The sequence below is a fragment of the Procambarus clarkii genome, chromosome 72 (assembly GCF_040958095.1).
Source record: "Procambarus clarkii isolate CNS0578487 chromosome 72, FALCON_Pclarkii_2.0, whole genome shotgun sequence".
Taxonomy (NCBI): domain Eukaryota; kingdom Metazoa; phylum Arthropoda; class Malacostraca; order Decapoda; family Cambaridae; genus Procambarus; species Procambarus clarkii.
In genome coordinates, this window is record NC_091221.1 from 11204646 (window position 1) to 11228165 (window position 23520).

Sequence of the window (23520 nt, forward strand, 5' to 3'; positions counted from 1 at the left end):
CAATAATTTAGGAAACCCAGGTCACATAACTGAAAGGTTCACAAAATAATGCCTGGTAGCATTCATCAGGTGATAGTAAGAGAAGTAAATGGATGAAACAGAAGAACAGCACATACAAGGAAAAAAAACAAAAAAGATGTAAACATGATATAGCATGTAGTGGTGCGGGGAAAATGGTACACAGAGAACATGGAAAAGCTAGGCTGCTGGACAGTGGAAGATAAGCAAATACAATAGAGGCAACATCAGTTTGTCTTGTTGCTTGCAGAATTAACTTACTTCAATGTGTTTTTCTTCTCTGATAGCTACTGGAATACCTTGATGTTCCCATTTTCCTTCAGCAACTTCAAGAGTCATATGATAGAGAACACGATCTAGGAGGTATGCGGGACGGAGATAGGGACAGTTGCTACAGTTGTACGTGGCCTCAGCGTGGTCTTGAAGCCACGGGGAATCATTTGCTGTGTGGTTCAGCACCACATCAGTCAGAGACAACATCTGAGAAAAATACAAATGTATAAGGGTATATATTATGGCTCTCCAATGTAGCAATTCCTGCAGTATATCCAAGAAAAATATTTTATGCTATCTATTCAGATACAGTACTTATAATAGGAATACAATACACATGAAGTATTTACAAAGTAGGGCATGAAAACAATGAAAGAAATTTTAAATACAAATTGTGGTATATTATTAGAAAAGGATTTCTAGTTGAATTATTATATTTAGTAATAATTTGTGTTTTTGTAATAAGTACTGTACAGAACTTCCAATAGCCATACACCACATTAAAATAACTCCATTGTGGATGCAACAGCAGAAAAAAAAATGAAGGCACTGTATACAATTTCTCTACAAAATATAATTACAATAGAACCCACCTTCCATTCTTCCTTCATCTTTTTCACGACGGCTTCAACATCATCAAAGCTATACTGGTGGTCAGGAGTGTGGAACTCTGTGTTAAGGCTGTGCTGGTCCTTGAGAGAGTATGATGAATTGGACTCGCCAAGTTCCTGCAAATTCATCAAGGATGAGCAAAATTATAGAAAAAGAAGAAAAAAAAAAGACATGGTAAAACAAAGCTGCCTTTTTATACAATTTTATGGTCTTTAAAACCATACAGCTATGCATATGTACAGTATTAACTTATAGACATTGATTCATTTTATGCCACATAATTGTTCAGATATTAAAAAGTCAACAATTATGCATTCAAAACATTTAACTAGATATCAATTTCTGCTTTTCCAACAGAAGTACATCTCTCATTCAGCACATGATCTTTAAGCCGTTTAGTGCTCTTGCTAAACTGTAATCACACCAGGTCTGACGGCCAAGCACTTGGGGGTCGTAGTCCAAAGAGCCCGGGTTCGATTCCCGGCCATGTAAGAAACAGTTTCTTTCACCCTGTTCTCTTCATCTAACGGACAACAACATATTGCTGTATATATATTTTTATAACAAATAAAAATGATGGCTCCTTTCATGCTGATCTGACTTAATATCAGAAAAGTCCACTGGATACACAAAGATAAATATTAATAATAGAATACCTGAACAGGTGTGAAGTGAATCATGTTGTAGCCAGTTTCATAGGCTACTTGCAGTCTTTGTTCCCAATCTGGTAAAGGTCCTAGACATTTTGACAATACTGTTTGGCACTGAATGCAATCTTGGTTCAACACTTCATCATTTAGGCCAACTGTCAGAGTTGGGTCCACGAGGAAGAAGCCAGAGCCTTGAGCCTTCTCCCGGTCCTCACTGGTTAGAGTAAAATTTAAAATTACTGTATACATAGCGTAGTGTCTTCACCGTGGTATAAATACAGTATTTACATTATCAATAGCTGTAACAACTTGCTTGGTAATACATGTAACACAACAGCATACCCATCCTCGTAGGTGAAGTAATAGTGGAAGGATCCAGCCATCACAATGATAACTTCAACATATAGTGCCGTGTCATCACCCTTATTACGTGAGTCGCTCTTCCATTGGAGGCGTCTATAACAGGTTCGAGAGAAGCCTTCTTCTATATCTTCTGGATGGTTGGTGTAGACATTCACAATTCTCCCCAGCAGTGATGGACCTGGACGGAGCTGGAGGACCCATCCTGAGAAAGGCAAATATTTTTCAGCAATATAGGTAGTTACAAACAATAATAGCCAGTGTTATGGCCCAGGTAGGCCTAAGTGATACACGTAAGAGGAAAACCAGTCAATAACCAAGCAAGTACAGTGCAAAGTAAAAATGTTAAAGCTTGGAGAAATTCTCAGCTTGTAAAAAAAATTTATTCCAAGTTCAACACTCCCTACACCGTTTATAAATAAAATTTACTACCACCTTGTGCTTTTTGTTCTTTCCCCAGAAGTGTTAATTGATATATTTATTTACACGCTCCATTTAATTACTATACTGTACCTTTTTGCAAGCGGAAGAGTGTTGTGTCAAGATGGTCTCCATGGTTCAGGGTGAGCACTCGAACCTGGGGCTGTTGCTGGGCAAAGCCAATCCCTGCTCCAGTGCCCACCTTGGGCACACTGGTTTCCTACACAGAGATACACAGTATAATGATTAATGGAAGTCAACAGTGCCCAGGTGGCTTTAATACAATTTTTTTTTTCTAATAATTGTATAAAATATAATTTACAGTACTGTAAATTAAATTTCCATGTAAAAAAAACATGGAATTTTACACTATGATTACAAATGCCTCAGTGGAAAACAAACACAAATTTATAAACAAATTCATCAAAAAACAAATGGCAAGCAACGGATGATATTCAGTTTGAAAATAGATTCACACAGAAACAGATTCACAGAAAATGAAAGGAATGTGTGTGGAAACATTAAACAAAACATTCCAAAGTGTGCTTGTGCAAAATTAAATCTTCAGAGAACCAGGCAATAAGAATTCCAAGAGAGTAAGTGGAAAATATGCTCAAGGAGCTAAGAACAAAGCAGTTGGCCCAGATGAGGTTTCACCTTGGGTTCTGAGAGAATATACACCTGAATTCAGCATTCCACTTCAATTGATTTTTCAGGCATCCCTGTATACAGGAGTCCTAGCAGACAAGTGGAAGAAAAAAAAAAAAGGCTAACAGTTCCAATCTACAAAAGTGACAGCAGGAAAGACCCCCTCTTAATTATAGAACTGTATCACTGAAAAGTGTAATAGTCATAATATTAGAAATAATAATTAAAATTAAGTGGGAAGAACAACTGGAAAAAAATGATAATAACAGACAGACCATATAGTTTTCGATTTGGAAGATCCTGTGTAACAAATTTATTTAATGTCTATGATAGAGACAGATTTTACAGGAAACCCATGGTTGGATCGACTGTATCTGGACTTTAAAAAGGCCTTTGACAGAGTTCCACATAAGATGTTGTTCTGGAAACTGGAACATACTGTTCCAGTATCATACAGGGAGGCTTCTAACATGGATAAAAAATATTCTGTCAGAAAAATGAGGGCAGTAATCAGAGGCAATGTATCGGACTAGAGAATGTCAGGAGTGGAGTACCACAGGGTTCGGATCTTGCACCGGTAGTATTCATTGTCTACATAAAAGATTTACCAGATAGAATACAGAATTATATGAACATGTTTGCTGATAAGATACTAGGGAAGATAAGAAACTTTGTCGATTGTTATTCCCTTCAAGAAGACCTGGACAAAAGTGCATGGAGCATCACATGGCAAATGGAATTTAATGTGAATAAATGCAATGTTATGGAATGTGGAATAGCAGAAAAATGGACCCCACACAACCTACAAATTATGTGAGAAAGCTTTATAAAATTCAAAATTAGAGAGATCCAGGGGTGGTTTTAGATAGAAGACTATCACCTGAGGACCACATAAAGAACATTGTGCGAGGAGCTTATGCTAAACTTTTCAATTTCAGAATTGCTTTTAAATACACGGCTGCTCAAATACTAAAGAAATTGTTCAAGACCTTTGTAAGACCAAAGTTGGAAAATACAGTAGTTGTATGGTGCCCAAATCTTTAGAAGCACATCAACAAACTGGAAAAGGTGCAAAGACATGCAACTAAATGGCTCCCAGAACTGAAAGACAAGAGCTACAAGGAGAGGTCAGAGGCCTTAAGAATGTCAAAATTAGAATATAGAAGAAAAAGAGGCGATATAATCAATACGTACAAAATAATAGGAAATCGACAAAATTGATAGGGAAGAATTCCGAGACCTGGAACATCAAGAACATGAGGTCATTGACTTAAGCTAACTAAACAAAGCTGCTGAAGTAATATAATAAAATTCACTTTCGTAAACAGGGCGATACACAGTTAAAACGAGTGAGAATATGGTGGCGACCATAACCATCAGTACTAGTCGTTTCAAAGTTATATGACAGTGGTGGGATGACGGAGCACCAAACATAGCTATCCTCCTGTAACTACCCTTAGGTAATTACAAAAACACACAAAACAGGTGAGCGGAGCCACATATGGCAGATAGAATATGTTTACCAATTTTATTCTCACCTTGATTTCAGAGTTTGGTGGAGAACTGATGGAGCTGGTCAAAGGAGCAGAGCTGTACACTTGGGCCTGGGGCTCCTGCGTCACCACACCTGCTCCATCCTGCACACCCATCTTGAAGAAGTTGGTCAGCTTTCTGTGGGAATGGAGAAATGGTTTAGAACAAGCACACCTGAAGTGATAGAGCATGTATCAGTTCTTTATTGGAAACGTGTGAATTAGTTGGACTAAAGACCAACAAAAATTAAGCTGAACAAATTACACAGAAGTACTTTTTAAACACATAACTACACTATGGTAGATTACTGAATATGGTACTTAAAAAAACCAATGCTTCATATCTTTGGAACACAAGGCCTAAATATAAACCCCACACACTTTCTACTATGCACATGTAGCATAGCTAACAATGGCTTATTCGCTCACCTGGCTGCAAGCTAAGCTATTTTAAGCTTGAACACTTTACACAATTAAATAATTCAGGATGACATTCCATCAAGGTCAGGTCTGATCGTGATGTGGCACAGGCTATATAAATAAATTTATTCATCCAATATTACTACAGTATCATAATATAGCTTTAAAATTAATTTAATTAAAATGAAATTATTAAAATGAAAGCAAGAAAACATAATTTATAGAGGGTCAGTGTGTGAAGGTTTTTTTTGGGTTCAAAAGATAGCATGCTGTGGGTGTGGCCCAGGAGGCAGTGAACACCTTTAGACACCTTGCATGCATACAGGAAGGGTACTTTTCTGAGATTATCTAAAGGAAAAAATACAATACTGTACTTTTAGAATGGCTCATTGTTTAATTGCAAAACAGCATCTAAAACCTGTTTACCTCGGGAATAATCAAGTTACCGTATACGTACTCTAAACAAACTTAACCAGATGAAAATAGAAATTAGTGTTATATGTATTCACATGCATACAGTGAATGAGGTGTGCGACACCCATAACTGATAAGATTGCATCCATGAGGAATCTTTTGGGATTAACATCATCATTAAAGAGAAAATCCTCACACAGAAATCACACTAATGTAAGTGTGATTTCTGTGTGTATTTGAAGTTGGGGCATACAGTGTAGGACCACTTTGCCCTTCCACCCAAATGCTTGTGGGTCATAGGTAAAACCTTGAACGGGCTCCAGACTTCCTGCGATTTCAGTAGAAATCGGGTTGTAGTCAACGGCGATACAATGATAGATTATGCGGCTGGCAATGCCTTTATCACAGGTTCGCGTCACCTCACAGCCCTAGAGGATTTTCACATTATATACATCAGGTTAGTGTAATTTATATTTGTATCATTGAAACTAAGTCTGCCAGAAAATTCTAGTTCTTATCCTTGCCTGTGCATGTTCCTCTTCATGTGGTTTCTCAAGTTTCATTTTATTGGGGACAGGAAGCCTGTGTAATGTGTAGAAGGTTTAGGTAGGGTGAGAGAGGGAGCCGGTCGGCCGAGTGGACAGCACACTGGGTTGTGATCCTGTGGTCTCGGGTTCGATCCCGGGCGCCGGCGAGAAACAATGGGCAGAGTTTCTTTCACCCTATGCCCCTGTTACCTAGCAGTAAAATAGGTACCTGGGTGTTAGTCAGCTGTCCCGGGCTGCTTTCTGGGGGTGGAGGCCTGGTCGAGGACCGGGCCGCGGGGACACTAAAGCCCAGAAATCATCTCAAGAAGGGTGGGTTAGGTTGGGATCTGGGAGTGGTTGGATGATGGGTCTTTCTGGTGTATTTTCAATGCAAGAGAAAGAGTTTCAACAAGATCGGGACTCTGTTCTACATTTTGTGGGAGAGTAGTGGACTCTCGGGGTGCAGGATTGTCAGTGACAGACATATCAGGTCCTTGCAAAGGTTTACTGTGAGGTACCTTCACTCAGGGTGACTCCACAATGTTGTTGTTGTATCCACACTGTAAACACCATCATTGCCATATGCTCTTAGTTATGATTCAGTTACTGGAATAAGCCCCTTTAAAATGACAGCGGATATTTGGGATATCGGAAAGAAAGACGTACAGAAATGGAGAGAAAGACGTACAAAAATGGAGAGAAGGTGAGATGGATAGATGTTATGTATGATAAAAGTTTAAAGGTCGAGGTGTCGGGCAGGTGACTGGACGTGTAGGGTCCGTGCCCGACACTAACTTTTGTTTTCTCAGCCCACACCATTTTGGAACACCATGATATTTCTAACTTATTTAAGTGAAAGTGAAAGAGAGAAATAGAGAGAGAGAGACAGACAGTCTCTCTGTCAGTCAGGCTGACAGACACAGACATACAGAGCGTGTGTGCGCGAGTGTGTGTTAGTTAACAAGGCATCAGTTATTTGCGTAAGTATACACGATTAAATACTAACATGTAGGGCCTATACTTTAATCCCATTGTAGGCCTCTATTAAAAAAAAGTAGACATAATCCTTGATCAAATTATTAAGTCTTCGTTTATGGAAGGGTCGTTTTAGTGGTTATATGCAACAAGCATAGCAGATGTAACAGTTCTGTAGCAGTAATGCCAGTAGAAGCAACAGCCACAGGGATATGATCAACGTGGGTGCTGTAAAAATTCCAATGACCACTCTTAAGAAAGCTGGCCCCACGGGAACCTGAACGAGCTGTTCCAGTCAGAAGTATTGTCATGTTGGTTGCTACTACGTGGAGAGTCGTAGGTGTAGGCTCGCCGAAGTGGTGGTCGCCGGAACTTCTCCGTGAGCTTTTCTTCGAAATGACTACTCAACGTCTTCAACTTGGAGGTTGCAACCTTGCCCCGAGACGGTGCCACCCCATCACCACCTCCCGCCCCGCCACCATCCCGCTCAGGGCCTGGCCCCACACCCTCATGCATGGTCAGTGTAGGGCTGCACGTTGGAATACCATATTAAATGTATTATATTTGATGCAGACATGAAGCAAGTGTCCACAAAATTCTTTAATTAAGTTGTCACATGTTGAAACGTAGAAAGGTCAGAGTTATAAGCATTTTGATTAATTAAAAGACGTTTTCTCCATAGTCCATTCAGAACATTTGGAGATAAATTAATAACTTGAATATTCATTAAACGGTTTTTAAATTACATGATCTTTTTTACTGGAATTTATATGTAAAACTAAACCTCAAACAAGCCATACAAAGTGTACTAAACGTTCCAAAAGAGACGAGAACCAAGTAAAAGTTCAACAAGACACAAGCGCCTCCTAAATCTCCAAATAAGAATCGTGCTGGCACCTTCCTCACGAGGATGCGAGAATAATGAACACTATAGTGTAGACCCTATACTTTATATAACAATTCCTTTTGCTGGGGGGAGGAGGCCTATATACATTAGGTTCTTATTGACCCCGCCCCCCCCTTAAAAAAAGGGGTCGAACTACTGACCCTCACCAGCATACAACCATCTCCCCCCCCCCCCCCACGTGCCCAACCATTTCTATTTCAACAGCCAATCGAACCCGGGCTTCCCTATTAGGGAACCTCGTGTTAGTGGCTTTGGAAGGATGTAAAAATACGAATATTATGTAATATCACAAAACCATTGAACCTTATTGCAAACAAATTATTATTTGTATTATTTAGAGACGAGAATATCGTGCCTACTGACTGGCCATGATCACGTGAACACTTCCATGCACAACCCGCTTATCTTTGACTACCGTGACGTCACGGTTCCTGCCCTTATCACTTACCATGATAAATTTACACGTTCACAATGTTCATATGAAAATTATTTTGTAGTAAAGTAGACAAAAATAAGCATGATATACTACTGTGTTTGGTGGCCCGGGTAGCACATTACAGTAGGCTAGCATAAGGTAACAAGCTACAATTTATGAAGTAACATCTTTAGTTATCCATCTGCCCTGTACTATACAATATTTATACTAAAAAAAAGTGTGATATAGGCCTATGTATATAATAAAATTAAAACGAAACAAATTTCATTTCATATTTTTCGTACATGTAACTTTGTGCTACATTGCTAATGAGAATCAAATTAACACCAGTACAAAACTGATACTCTAAAACAATACATGCACGTCTACTTTTGGTATATTCGCTTAAAATGTTTAGTGCACGATATGTAAATATTTTTACATTGTGTTGAAACGCCTTTTTAAGTGCAATTCATCTGTCTCCGATATTCCTCTTTATCTGTAACCCACCATTCAAGCATCACACACACTCGTTATGTTATATGGGTAATGAGAAGGGTAATGAGAATCTTGCTCTTCTCAAAGCTGTCACACTTGAAATATTTGCCTCCTCCATCGAGAATTTAAGATTTCACGAGCACTGTGTCTACACCGACGGCTCACTCCAATCTTCTACAGGACGAACTGCAGCAGCATGTAGGTTTTATAGAAATAATATTTGCACAAAGACTGTCAGAGTCAGGTTAAACAACTGGCTGACCACACAAGCTGAACTAGCAGCATTACACCTAGCTACCAGTACATTAAAAAACATTGGAGGAGGAATAATATTTTGTGATTCAAAGTCTGTTCTTCAAGCAATCTAAAACTTATCCTGGAAGATCGACAGCAAGAACCTCGTACTAGCAATTATAAATGACCTAATTGCTGCACAGAGTAAAGGGTTTCAAATCTCCTTTGTATGGATACCATCACATAGATATAACCCATCATAATGACAGACATTGCAGCTAAAATAACGTGCAACAAAGATGAAGTTGAATTAAACCTCGGTATCCCCATCTCTGCTGTCAAAACTGTTGTATATTGTTCAAAACTCTCAGGTCTGATAGAAAAATTACCGTCTTCCACAGGCTTGAAAGCACCAGTATAAAAAGCTATGATTTGTTCAGATCTGAAACCTATGTTTAGGGGCAGCACAAAACGTGCACCAGACTGTGCAACACAGTAATTGCCAGGACCAGGCTGGGTTACCGTTACCTGTGGCAGGTGGCTACAGGTGACCAGGTGCATACTGTGTGAGCAGGAACTCTGACATGATCTCTCACACTACATCACCGAATACCCAGTTATCAGACCATTCAGACCCATCGGCATGAGGTGCCTGGAGCTTTGCAATTATTTTATTAACTCGTGTTCTTGAAGATATCCTCATAATGCACTAAAAGGTTGCCAGTGCAGGCTACTGAACATATGGCCCTGTATGACTGACTATCCTGTGTGATGGAGATTTTTAGTATTACGTAGCAAGGTTTTTAAACACACTGTACTCTCCTTCATATAGTATATGGCAGCTGCACCTAAATGTGTTCATAATAATAAAAAATATTAACTTCTACAAATGTTGGCTTCAATTAAAAATCAATATTTTTTAAGAGGAATTTAGGTCCTAGAACAGTGATTACACACACACATGTACACAAATATGTTGTGACGATAATCTCTTTCAAGAGAGATTGAGCCTGCTCTTCCCTCCAAAGTACGTCACAACAACAGATAATATAGAAGATATATCCAACAAGTATCTCCAAAACGTTTTGCCCAGAGAGCAAAACGTATCCAGCACACCGGCACACCTGCTCGCCCCCGCCACCGTTAACCGGCAAACTGCTTGTCCATCGCCTGCCGGTCGCTGATTGGCTGGTGCCCAGTCGCACCTGCCCCACCACCCTCCGCCACTAGTTGATGTCTGGGCTGCAGCGACCCAGAGAAGGCAGAATATTCCAGTGCTCCTTGCAGGTGACACGTCTCATTGGTAGACTAAGCCTTGGCTTACGTGTACTAAGGGAGGTGGCAGCTCGAAGCCAATATTCCGGCACTATCATTCTTATTTACTTTGCTATTACTCACTTGTCTTAATGTAACTTTTCATTTGCCAGTGATTATTCTTATTATTTTGTTTGTTGACTTGTCTGTTACATTTTATGCCCAATTTTATTCATGTCTTGCTTTTCTAACGTAATTAAAATTTCATTGTTAAATTTACTTGTGTTTTGTGTCTTCCCATTACCTTACCACAGACGAAAGTTCCAGCTTTTCTCTTTTTTTTTTCTTTATGTGACGAGGCCATGCCCCTAGCTTTTGAAACAGCCGAACACCAACGCTTTACCGTCACAATGTACACCCATCAACACACATGTACACATACGTACACACCCACACAAGTACGTATACCACGTATATCAAACCAATCTTTGAATATGCAGCTCTAGCCTGGAGTCCATACCTAGTTAAAACACAAGACAAGGTTAGAGAAGATTCAGAAGTATGCCACCAGACTAGTCCCGGAACCGAGACTCTCTATTACTCCCTTATCTATCCTTATCTCAACTATGGTATTTGTGCTTGGGGTTCTACTACCCAAAATCACTTACGTCCTCTAATTACCCAACACAAAGCCGCTATTAGAACAATATCCAACTCTGGCCCCAGACATCACTCGGTACCCCTACTCAAATCTCTTAATATGTTAGATATTAAGTCTCTGCACATTCTCTCATGTGTATTATACATATATAAAACGCTAAACTATAATGCCAATCCTGATCTTAAAAGCTTCATAGTAGGTTGTAACAGAACCCATGAGCACCACACCAGAAATAAATACAGTTTTGATATTCCTAGAGTACGTCTTAATCAAACTAGAAATGCTCTGCAAATCAAGGGGCCCAGAATGTGGAATGACCTTCCCAACCATGTTAAAGACTGTACCTCTCTCAACCAGTTTAAGATAAAAACTAAACACTACCTAATAAATTCCCTGTAATCTACCTCACTCCTCTATTGTCAACCCATGTCTGTTATTTTTTTTTTTTTTTTTTTTTTTTTTTTTTTTTTTTTTTTTTTAATCAACACTGTTTGTCAACCTATTGTATTTGTGCTGCTTTTTCAGTCATGTTTCCCCCTTTTTTTTTATCTTTATTTGTATTTGTTCTCAACATCTTTTATTCTTTATGCTCAATTAGTATTAAGTTCTAGATATTAATGTTTTCTTGCCCGAAACGCATTGCGTAATAGTGGCTTTAGGCATTGTATGTACTAGATCTATCTATATATCAATCCATTAATGTAACATCACTTGTATGTATATACCTTACCTGAATAAACATCTGAATCTGAATCTGAATCTGAGAGGTACGAGCTACGAGGAAAAATCAAGGGCACTGAACTTCACGTCCCTGGAAAACAGAAGAGTAAGGGTAGACATGATAACCACCTACAAAATTCTCAGGGGAAATTGACATGGACAAATACAAATTCTTTAGCACGGGTAGAACACGAATAAGGGGACACAGGTAAAAAATTAGTACCCAAATGAGCCACAGAGAAATTAGAAGGAATTTTTTTCAGTGTCAGATGTTAACAAATGGAATGCATTAGGCAGTGATGTGATGGAGGCTGACTCCATACACAGTTTCAAATGTAGATATGATAGAGCCCAATATGCTCAGGAATCTTTACACCAGTTGATTGACAGTTGAGAAGCGGAACCAAAGAGCCAAAGCTCAACCCCCGCAAGCACAACTTGGCGAGTACGTGCACGGAGATTAGGAAACATTACAAGTACACAAGTCAAAGAGCCAACAAGCGCAAGTGTTAATAGCTCAACGCTAAACATACAAGAGTTTACATTCTTGTAAAGCCACTATTACGCGTAGCGTTTCGGACAAGGTCCTTAACCCTAATTTCCCCGGAATACGACCCGCCGAATCGTTTAACAACCAGGTACCCATTCACTGCTGGGTGAACAGAGGCTACAGTTAAGGATTGGCGCCCGGTCAATCCTCCCCGGCCAGGATACCACGTATATCAACGACAATTAAAGGTAAAAAACAACAAACAAGTTTGACTCTCCCATTGGTGGGACTCTCTCATTCGTGCACATTACATTTATATATACATATATATTATATATACATATATATGTATATAAATAGATAGTGAACGACCGTGAGGCAGAAAGTCAGTAGACGCTTCACACCCGCAGCGACCCGTGGCCGGTACTCCGTCCCCAGTAACCACGTCTCTCTGTACTCACCTCAGGAAAGCCGTCAACCACACCCACAACACTTGGAGGATATTCATATTGAAGACACTTGAGCGTAACACCTATGGTTATGTATCACAAACAAGCGTGACATAAGGGCAGGTGGGCACCGTAGCACCAGCGTGCCATAGTGATCAGGGCAGACCCCACACTAGCTACCACACGGCCCCCTCAGCCAGGCCTCACTACTCGCTCGCTCACTCATCCAAACCTTTCGTTCAGTTCCGCATGTTTCGCTTTAAGAGATTTATTACAATACAAAATGTTTAAATGCGTTTAAAATACTTTAGTGTCATGAGAGTGTGATTGATAGAGGACAGAGAGGAGTATACTCGTAGGCTCACGTAAAGTGTGGGACACAAATAGTCCACTAGGGGCTCACCATAGCCCGTGCTGCTTGGCACATTGCTGTAGAGTAGCCGAATCTAAAACAGCAACACGTGAGAGATTTGTGCGATGTTCAATGGGAAAGAACGATGCTTTGTGGACAGATGTGGTGTTTATGTTGAGGTGGTTGCCGGGTGAAGACTATGCTCAAAGTCACCTTAGCCCAGACTGGCTCCTTGCTGCCACCCCGACACACACAACCATCACTGCTCACTCATATCATAACTACCATCCCACCCACAATACTAATTAAAACACAAACGGTAAGCTTATTCATATGTTTCTCGTTAGCAAACCTTAAGATACGCGGTGCCTCAAGGAATTTATTACACAAAACAGATTCCATCGCTCTGAGAGTAAATTAACCTAATAATTTTCATGCTAACGATTTTTTTTTTTTTTTTGCAGGGATATTCCTGCGTGGGCCCTAAGCCTCTGGCTGGCCCACTGGGCGGGCCCTAAGCCTCTGGCTGGCCCACTAAGTGTTGCTTGTATCTGTTTTACTTGGGCGGAGTGTGAGTATTTATGACTCGTATGGTCGCTTAGCAACAAATGAATGAACCTATAATGAAATGTCATTTAAAAATTTACATATTTCCTACAAATATTGTTGCGTTATCAGCTGGGAGAGGCTGATAATTAGACCACAAGATTAAGTATGACTCCGCACTCTTAAGGTGGTAATGAGGATGCTTACTGATGAACTCATTCTTACCAGTTTTATTGTTCAAACACCAAAGTTTCTTGACCTTAACACTTTTACCTTTATGAAATAGAGCCGTACCACAAAGAACAGGACAACTAATAACAAAAATATATTATCAACTACATCAAATCACATATCACAAAATCTCCCACAATATGTATAAACAATTCCTACATTATAATCATGCAAGCCACAAATGTTCAGTTACAAGAGTAAAGTCTAAATTCATGCAAAAAAATGGCCTTAGGGCACAAGGTTAAACAAGAAATCGTACCGTAAATATTTTTTTTGAGATATATACAAGAGTTGTTACATTCTTGTAGAGCCACTAGTTCGCGTAGCGTTTCGGGCAAGTCCCTGGAATACGATCCCCGCCGCGAAGAATCGTTTTTTCATCCAAGTACACATTTTACTGTTGCGTTAAACAGAGGCTACAGTTAAGGAATTGCGCCCAGTAAATCCTCCCCGGCCAGGATACGAACCCATGACATAGCGCTCGCGGAACGCCAGGCGAGTGTCTTACCACTACACCACGGAGACTGTAATATTAAACTGAAAATCCTGATAAAACAGTTGGTTTAGGGAGGACGGACGTAAGCTGGGGTAGGGCAAGAGGACAGAAGTAGGTAGGGTTGTAGGCATGAGTAGGTAAGTAGGGGATGGCGGGTCGAGTTAAGGCAGTTGTAAGTGGGTAGGGTGAGAGGAGAGGGGTAAGTAGGAAGGGCGAGAGGGAACGGGTAGGTGGGTATAGGGTTAGGGTAGGCATATAGATGGGTAGATTTAACCTAACGGCCACTAACACTAGTGACCTCGACGAAGACAAAGCCGACTTGTCAAAGGCACCCTCCATGGGCAGGTGTAGGTTGGTAGCGTTATGACATTTTAGGTGGGTAGGGTTTGGGCTTGGGTAGGTGGGTAGTGTTATAGCAGTGGTAGATGGGCAGGGTCTAGGGTTCTTCCATTCACAATTTAGCCTATCGAGGTCAGAATTTCGCGGGTCCCGTAGACCTCATCCATACGAACTAAGACATTGTTAATTTTTGTTGTCCAACAAGTATCAAATTGAATAATTTCACTCGATGGTATTCCTTTTGACTTTCAGGTCTCTAATAGCATTATAACTTGTTTTTAAGTGAGCACTTTTAGAAAATATTGTGGCCAAATGTTTTTTGGGAGTATTTAATTAACATCTCTGCCTAAAAGATTTGTTTAAGAGCGAGATAAAACGAGTTTATCAGTTAAAACCAACAGTACATTTTAGTACAAATGAGGGGACTGACAAACCGCCGCCTTCCTGTCCCCGTCGAGGCCACTATAGGTATTAGATGATGGCTCTCGGGTAAATTTGTAAAGATTCAACGTGACCACTGTTACCAACCCCAGTGTGAAAGCAGGGCGGACGCCTGCACCGTGTACACTAACAAGCATAAAACTGCTATCACCCCACTTAATTAGGTCTCCGGTCTTCCCAGAAGTGAAGCCTAGTTTACGTTCCAATCATTCTACACCTGATGAGCCTGTTCCACACGCTAAACTCAAGACCAACTGCTACGTAAGGCATCACAATCATTAACGTGGTATCTTTTGATGTCCAGACTTGGATAATCATATGTATTGTCTATTCCAGATAAATCTATTTAACGGTTTTCGAGACCACTGACACCAGATATTCTTCACCAGTCTCGTCTATATGTCTGTGGTACGCGATAAGCTTGATAGATGTACTATGTGAACGGTATCTATTACATGCCTGATAGACATACATATATTGCTTCCGATAAACTAACAATTATCTTGAGGCTCCGTGTTCACTGATACACGTGTTGTGTATTGGGTCAGCGTCTCGCCTTCTTGTCCACTACGCCCTTACAGGTCTCCTTCTCACTACGTGTTCTGGGCAGGACCACAGATGCACAGTTGTGGTCGGGGCCACATTGATGCTACTAGCTGCCTGTAAAATATTTTAACACTATACTGATGTTTCGTCAAATGCTAGTTATTTTGAGCGGTTTCTGGCCTTACTGTTTTCTGTCTAATTTTACTGATGCCTTGTGTACACAATACTCAAATTCAGTACACTTAAGTACTTCTTGTACTTAAGATTCAGTACACTTAAGTACTTCTTGTTTTGTTTTGTGTACTGTATGTATGAAGGTATACATGTATCAACCCGTTCTCGCAAATTTAATAAGTCAATATTCACTTATTAGTTGCGTGCATAGGTGACATACTAAACATAATAGTTTCCCTTGAAAAGCTTCATAGAAAACACCGACCTTACCTAACCTACTTAGTATGTTAAAATAAGCATCTTATAGCTTCGTAATTACAATTGTTACTTAACCTATTATAGGTATAGGTTAGGTAATAGTTGTAATTACGAAGCAATAAGAAGCTTATCTTAACATACTAAGTAGGTTAGGTAAGGTCTGTGTTTTCTATGAAGCTTTTCAAGGGAAACTATTATGTTAAGTATGTCACCTATGCACATATTTAATAAGTCAATATTGACTTATTAAATTTGCGAGAACGGGTTGCAACGTATCCATGTGTGGTGTTTCATAACACGCGGAAGTTTCATAATGGCTATCTGTACGTCCCCTAATATAGCCTCTTCCGTCCAATGGCCATCACACACTTGTTTTATCTCCCCGCCAACAGTTATAGAAACACTGAGTGCATGTATAAGTGTATTTATCTCTAAAGAGGTATTAGAGACATGGGAATTATCTTCACACAAGTCTAACCAACTCTTCACCGTCCCCACCTTCACTGTTGGTGCCCACGAAGCTGCCCTCACTGTTATTCCCTCAGGAAACGCACACACCGCTCTACAGATCTTGACAGCAGGAGAGTGAGTGGTTGTGGCAGGAGATGTGCAGCGTGTTAAATACTGTGGTACGGTATCTCCCAGTGAGTTTTGTCTTGAGAGCGACCACAGCCTGCCCACCTACACAACACACTGCAGCAAGAGCCTACCGCCTGTCCCACAACACTCACGTAACCAACGGCGTGAACACTGAATATGAAGACCCGGGTCCCGTGCACTAGTTGAACCCCCACTAGTCCACGTTATCCTTCAATACTGTGCGATCCACCCACCTCGTCCCCTGTGCGCGCCCGAATATTGATTGCGATGGCAATACCCTGACGCGTTTGAGCCTTCTGACGGAGACGCTGGCCTCACCTGACCCGCCTCCAGAGCAAGAATAATCCTGAGGACGATGGTGGGGTGGCGGAGGGTTGTTGCCTGACACCTTACACCCGCCCTGGAACACCCTCGTCACGCCCTGCAAACTTCGACTCTCTTCAACCCTGTTCAGCGAGACGTGTGTCGCCTCCGGCCTCTACCTTAGGTTTCCAGTTGTTGCTCTACGAATACTCGCTACTGCTATGTATTCCACGAGACACATATTCCAGCGGCGCTATCACTGTTATCATTTTACTCTGCAGCTTTGTAATTAGCGTGGTTGTAACAGCTTAATAGATAATGATAATATTCTAACATTTGTACAGGCTACTACATGGCAACAGATGACTTAGGCTATGGTGGGTGAGGCTCCTAGTGTGTGCCCACAAGGACCTGTTGTAAGGTGTTACCTCGCATGTGTCACGTGGCAAGCATAACACAACTATACTCAACCATACCACTATACTTTATACTCATACAACACACACGGCTACATTATACGACATACACGACCACACTCAACATAAACGAATACATAAGAACATAAGAACAAGGTAACTGCAGAAGGCCTATTGGTCCATACGAGGCAGCTCCTATCTATAACCACCCGACTCTCCTCAACAGTCATAACTACACTTGTGGCCAGTTACACCCCCGCCCCAAAACAACTACTAGAAGTTAACGTTAAAAACAGTTAGGAGAACAATTGTGACATGAGTAGACTTGGTGTTGGTCAGGACATCCACAAGCAGAACACAGCCAGGCATGTATCAGGGCGGACCTTCACCCCCAAGGTGTGTCCACATGTATCCTGCAGTAATTACATTTTATCCAGTTTCGAATAAAATAGCTTAGAGTCTCAATCACACTTGCATTCTCAAGTCACAATCGACTTGAGAATGGTCCAGGACGGACCGAAACGTCGTCGTCCCTTCACCTTCTAGTGTGTGGTCTGGTCAACAAAATAGCTTAGAAAAATCCATAATAACGTTTAGAAAACGTTCAATACAGGTCACGCAAGATCACTAGGATTGTCTACAGAGCTCTTATAAAGAGACGTTGATAAAGGGAGACGCGAGTAAAATAAAACGGCTGTAACCCATCCTCCGAATTGACAGTACGGTTTAATACTAAGTGTAATAAGTACATTTTCTTACTGTCACACATAGTACATAATTGCACTTATTGGGCTGTTATATTTACCTCCCCATTTATTCTCCTGTAAGACACTCAGAATTTTAGGATGAAGTTTTAAAGTTCAATTTGCTATACACAAGTTTTAAATATCAAGAATTTATTTTTCAGTTTTATTAAATAATAGAGATTTTATACAAAAATTGAAAAATATCCTGAGTTACTTTACAATTTATTGAAATATTTTAGTTTTGTTTTATAAAACTGTAATATCAATATAGCTATAAGTTAAGTACTAATTGTAATTAAGAAGCTTATCTTAATAAAGACAATGCTTATCTTCAAACACTAAGAAGGTTAGGTTAGGTTGTAGTTTTCTATTCAGCTTTTCAGGTAAACTCAAATATTCACAATATATTTGACAGTACGGTTTAATACTAAGTGAAAATAAGTACAATTCGTGACTTCTATGAATAGTACATAATTGCACTTACTTGTGCTGTTACATTTACCTCCCCATTTTTGGAGTACGGGCTGAACGATACCCACTTCCAGGGGAAACCCGTGTCAATGGAAGTTTTATTATGAACACAATTATGGGGGGAGGATAGTGTAGGTGGAGGGAGGGAGGGTAGTGTAGGTGGAGGGAGGGTACAGTAGAGGCAGCAGACGGTGGTGGCGGCGGCGTCAGGGGGCGCCAAGCTAGCGTAGCGAGCGACCTCGTCTCCTGACACCCGCCACCACCTTCCTTGTTCCGCCATCTTCCCTCAAACATACATATATCAATTACTAAAATGTAAGAAAAACAAAACTCAAATTTAAAGTTTGAAATTATAAATCAAGAGTTCTATAAATCAAGAGTTCAAGAGTATGTTCGAAAAAATCATATTTAAGAATGTTTGAGATTCAAATTTCAAGTGGAGCGAAAAAACGACCTAGTATAGGAATTTTGTTGTGTAAACGAAAAAAACTTTTGTAAACGAAAGATTTACAATTTTGATTTACAACCCGTTATGATTTTATTCTGAACAGTATTTGGAGGAGAGAAGTGTGAGCAAGGTGCGTGGTAGAGGCCGGGAGTCACATATCCTGATATTATAGTCAAGGGGTTAGCTTGCTCGCGTGGCTGCCCTTCGCTGCCCTCCTGTGTAACTTGTGCTCCACCACCAGCAACCTGTTGGCTCCACCCACGTCTTCAGTGTCGCCGCCAGCCTTCAGTGTCGCCGCCAGCCTTCAGTGTCGCCGCCAGCCTTCAGTGTCGCCGCCAGCCTTCAGTGTCGCCGCCAGCCTTCAGTGTCGCCGCCAGCCTTCAGTGTCGCCACCAGCCTTCAGTGTCGCCACCAGCCTTCAGTGTCGCCGCCAGCCTTCAGTGTCGCCGCCAGCCTTCAGTGTCGCCGCCAGCCTTCAGTGTCGCCGCCAGCCTTCAGTGTCGCCGCCAGCCTTCAGTGTCGCCGCCAGCCTTCAGTGTCGCCACCAGCCTTCAGTGTCGCCACCAGCCTTCAGTGTCGCCGCCAGCCTTCAGTGTCGCCGCCAGCCTTCAGTGTCGCCACCAGCCTTCAGTGTCGCCACCAGCCTTCAGTGTCGCCGCCAGCCTTCAGTGTCGCCGCCAGCCTTCAGTGTCGCCACCAGCCTTCAGTGTCGCCGCCAGCCTTCAGTGTCGCCACCAGCCTTCAGTGTCGCCACCAGCCTTCAGTGTCGCCGCCAGCCTTCAGTGTCGCCGCCAGCCTTCAGTGTCGCCACCAGCCTTCAGTGTCGCCACCAGCCTTCAGTGTCGCCACCAGCCTTCAGTGTCGCCACCAGCCTTCAGTGTCGCCGCCAGCCTTCAGTGTCGCCACCAGCCTTCAGTGTCACCGCCAGCCTTCAGTGTCGCTAGCTCCATAGCGAGTATGTTACACGCAGGAGCAACACACCAAGCCACACTTGCATATAGAGTATGTAACTGTGGCAGTTACTGAATATGTGGCAAAAACAAGACTGTGGAATACCCAATATATTTGACTGAGGAAGGAGAGGTACACCAAGCCAGTTGGTTTTCGTTCTGGAAGTCGTTCACGACTTCGTGTACCTGGGCTCCACAATCTCTGGCTCCCTCTCTCTTGATACGGAGCTAAACAAAGGCATCGGTAAGGCATCTACTACCATGTCCAGACTGACAAAGAGAGTGTGGGGCCAACAATAAGCTGACTGAGTATACAAAGATCCCGGTTTACAGAGACTGTGTCCTGAGCACTCTCCTTTATGGCAGTGAGTCTTGGACACGCCGCGCCCGTCAGGAAAGACAGCTGAACGCCTACCACATGCGCTGCCTTCGACACATCTTGGACATCACCTGGCAGGACAAGGTGACAAACAACAACGTCTTGGGGAGAGCTAGAATCACCAGCATGTACACAATGCTGAAACAGAGACGAATGCGCTGGCTCGGGCACGTTGTGCGAATGGACGACGGCAGGATCCCCAAGGATCTCCTGTACGGAGAGCTGAGGCAGGGAAAGCGTCCAACAGGCAAGCCCCAGCTACGGTACAAAAACCTGAAAGAGGGACCTGAAAGCCATGGACGTCGATCTTGCTACGTGGGAAACACTGGCTGCAGACCGTTCAGCCTGGAGGCAGTCTGTTCAAAGAGGTCTCTCCAAGTTCGAGGAGTCACTTGCCAAGAAATCGGAGGCAAAGAGACAGAGAAGGAAAGCCGGTAGCCAGGAAGACAGACCAGAATCGGACTTCGTTTGTGTTCAGTGTGGGATGGACTGCCACTCTGGGATTGGCCTCATCAGTCACACCAGACGCTGCACCAGGATTGACAACCAGAACGCCACTCCATAATCTCCCGAGACTGAAGGATGCCTATTATATGTGTGTATTTGTACACCAAAATTGCAGAGCCAGCATGTGACTGAAGCACACCAACTTCCAAATGTGTCAGTATTGGCTCTGGTGTCATGCCATCTACCACTGTTGGCTCTGATGTCATGCCATCTACCACTGTTGGCTCTGGTGTCATGCCATCTACCACTGTTGGCTCTGGTGTCATGCCATCTACCACTGTTGGCTCTGGTGTCATGCCATCTACCACTGTTGGCTCTGGTGTCATGACATCTACCACTGTTGGCTCTGGTGTCATGACATCTACCACTGTTGGCTCTGGTGTCATGACACCTACCACTGTTGGCTCTGGTGTCATGCCATCTACCACTGTTGGCTCTGGTGTCATGCCATCTACCACTGTTGGCTCTGGTGTCATGCCACCTACCACTGTTGGCTCTGGTGTCATGCCACCTACCACTGTTGGCTCTGGTGTCATGCCATCTACCACTGTTGGCTCTGGTGTCATGCCACCTACCACTGTTGGCTCTGGTGTCATGCCACCTACCACTGTTGGATCTGGTGTCATGCCATCTACCACTGTTGGCTCTGGTGTCATGCCATCTACCACTGTTGGCTCTGGTGTCATGCCACCTACCACTGTTGGCTCTGGTGTCATGCCATCTACCACTGTTGGCTCTGGTGTCATGCCATCTACCACTGTTGGCTCTGGTGTCATGACATCTACCACTGTTGGCTCTGGTGTCATGCCATCTACCACTGTTGGCTCTGGTGTCATGACATCTACCACTGTTGGCTCAGGTGTCATGCCACCTACCACTGTTGGCTCTGGTGTCATGCCACCTACCACCATTGCCAATCCACTTCCATTAAGTGATGCATTAAGCTAGTTTAGTTTACACCCAACACTGATAGCGATTATCATATGGACGTTTCCTCACTGCAAGTTCACATACAATACGAGTTTAGAGCACATCCTATCCTGCCGAAACATACGGATCATAATCATTACATTGTAATAAAGCATGGAAAAATGTATGTTAATAAGAATATATGTTCGTCTCTAAAGGAAGGGATAAACATACGATTATTTAATAACGGGATTAGTCAAGTGTGGATCTCTTCTCATATATATATTTACATATGACAGTTTCAGACCACGGAGGAAGAATTGAAACAGGAATTTTCTTAAGTACTTTCGTATTTAATAACACATCTTCAGAAAGGTATTAAATTAAATACGAAAGTACTTACGGAAATTCCTTGTTTCAATTCTTCCTCCGTGGTCTGACAATGTCACATTTTTCATCACGTGTTAATTTTAGTGATTTACACACATATTTACATATATAACAGGATGAGTTGATGCTCTTGCTTAGCATGCATACATTAAATATAAATTGACCAGACCACACACTAGAAGGTGAAGGGACGACGACGTTTCGATCCGTTCTGGACCATTCTCAAGTCGATTGAGAGAGATTAAATAACCTATACCTTAAATACGCATTAAAGTCTGATTAAAACTCTATGTATCCTATGGTTAATGTTAAGTGTACCCTTTTATGATACAATTTACCGGATGAGTATGTGGTCTACTTGTTGGAGATTCCGGGGATCAACATCCCCGGGGCCCGGGCCTCCTTGTCAACTGGTCAACCAGGTTGTTTATTGGACGCGGCTGCTCGCAGCCTGACGTATGAATCACAGCCTGGTTGATCAGGTATCCTTTGGAGGTGCTGATCAAGTTCCGTCTTGAACACCGTGAGAGGTCGGTTAGTTATGCCCGTGACGTGCAGAGGGAGTAGGGTATGGTTTGTACAGCGAACTACCCCTCAGATGATGATCACGTGCTGCACAAGTGACTTTCCCCGAGCAAGTTTGGAGGAGATGAACACGACAGATGAAGCACAAAACAATAAACACTTTAACTCCTTTACACTAACACCAAGTGTTAACGTCCATGGTTAGGAGTAACAGTGCAACCACCTATGTCACGTCACAGAGGTGCAGCTATCTTTGTCACACCACAGATGTGAAAGCACTTCTTCGCCAGAGAAGCGAAAGCACCTCTCAATTCCCAAGTTTATAGTGCTGTAAAAAAATCCAATTGGTTTTGCTTGTGGGCAGCAGATGTGTGCGGATAGCATGTTTGTGTGAGCAACAAATGTGTGTGTTCGAAACAGACGTGTTAGGTAGCAGCTTTTAAGCCAGCATGTGTGTGCAACGGCTGGTTTTGGGGAGGTTTGTGGCTGCTGGTGTTTAGCAGGTGTGCGGGACAGCAGGAGTTAACGCCTGACGGAGGGTATTAGGTACTATAGTCACATTTACTGCAGCCAAAATATTTTCCCTCGGGTAAATACTGGGGCACGATATGTGGGTGTCTAGGAAGAGGGGTATTTTGGGTCTCCGGCTAGCGGTGTTGGCACTAAATGGTGTTGATCGTTCCTAGAGGCGACGCTGGGGCCTACAGCAGTACCACACGCCCTGAGGCTATTGCCAGTACTACACGCCGTAAAGAATTAAAAGAATTCCGGCGGGGGAGTGCACACAGAACGATCACTTCTCTGAACTCAGTACTTGAGTGCAAGAGGCAGTACTCTGAGCCACCAGCATTTCCCAGGAACGTTGCTTCACGAACCTCGGCTGGGTCGGGCACCAGCACCCTTCCCTCGACGCTTGGCTCCTCTTCATCTCACTGGGATGGCATAGCAGTCACTAACAGGGTGCCCGCCCGCCGCCCTCTGCTCTATACCCCGTGGAGGGTCACCTTGGTTACTGG

The 23520-nt window shown here is 42.4% G+C and overlaps 1 protein-coding gene across 2 annotated transcripts in view; it reads right to left on the reverse strand.

The window, feature by feature from the left end:
• Positions 1-23520, reverse strand: part of LOC123773724 (uncharacterized) — a 106885-nt gene that overhangs the window by 32524 nt on the left and 50841 nt on the right. For both annotated transcript variants that reach the window (XM_069312507.1, XM_069312506.1), the window contains exons 2-7: positions 4520-4652; positions 2427-2553; positions 1896-2118; positions 1560-1767; positions 885-1019; positions 280-498 (exon numbers count right to left, since the gene is read on the reverse strand). In XM_069312507.1, the coding sequence (XP_069168608.1) occupies positions 280-498; positions 885-1019; positions 1560-1767; positions 1896-2118; positions 2427-2553; positions 4520-4652 (1045 nt within the window). The remainder of the gene's footprint in view (positions 1-279; positions 499-884; positions 1020-1559; positions 1768-1895; positions 2119-2426; positions 2554-4519; positions 4653-23520) is intronic.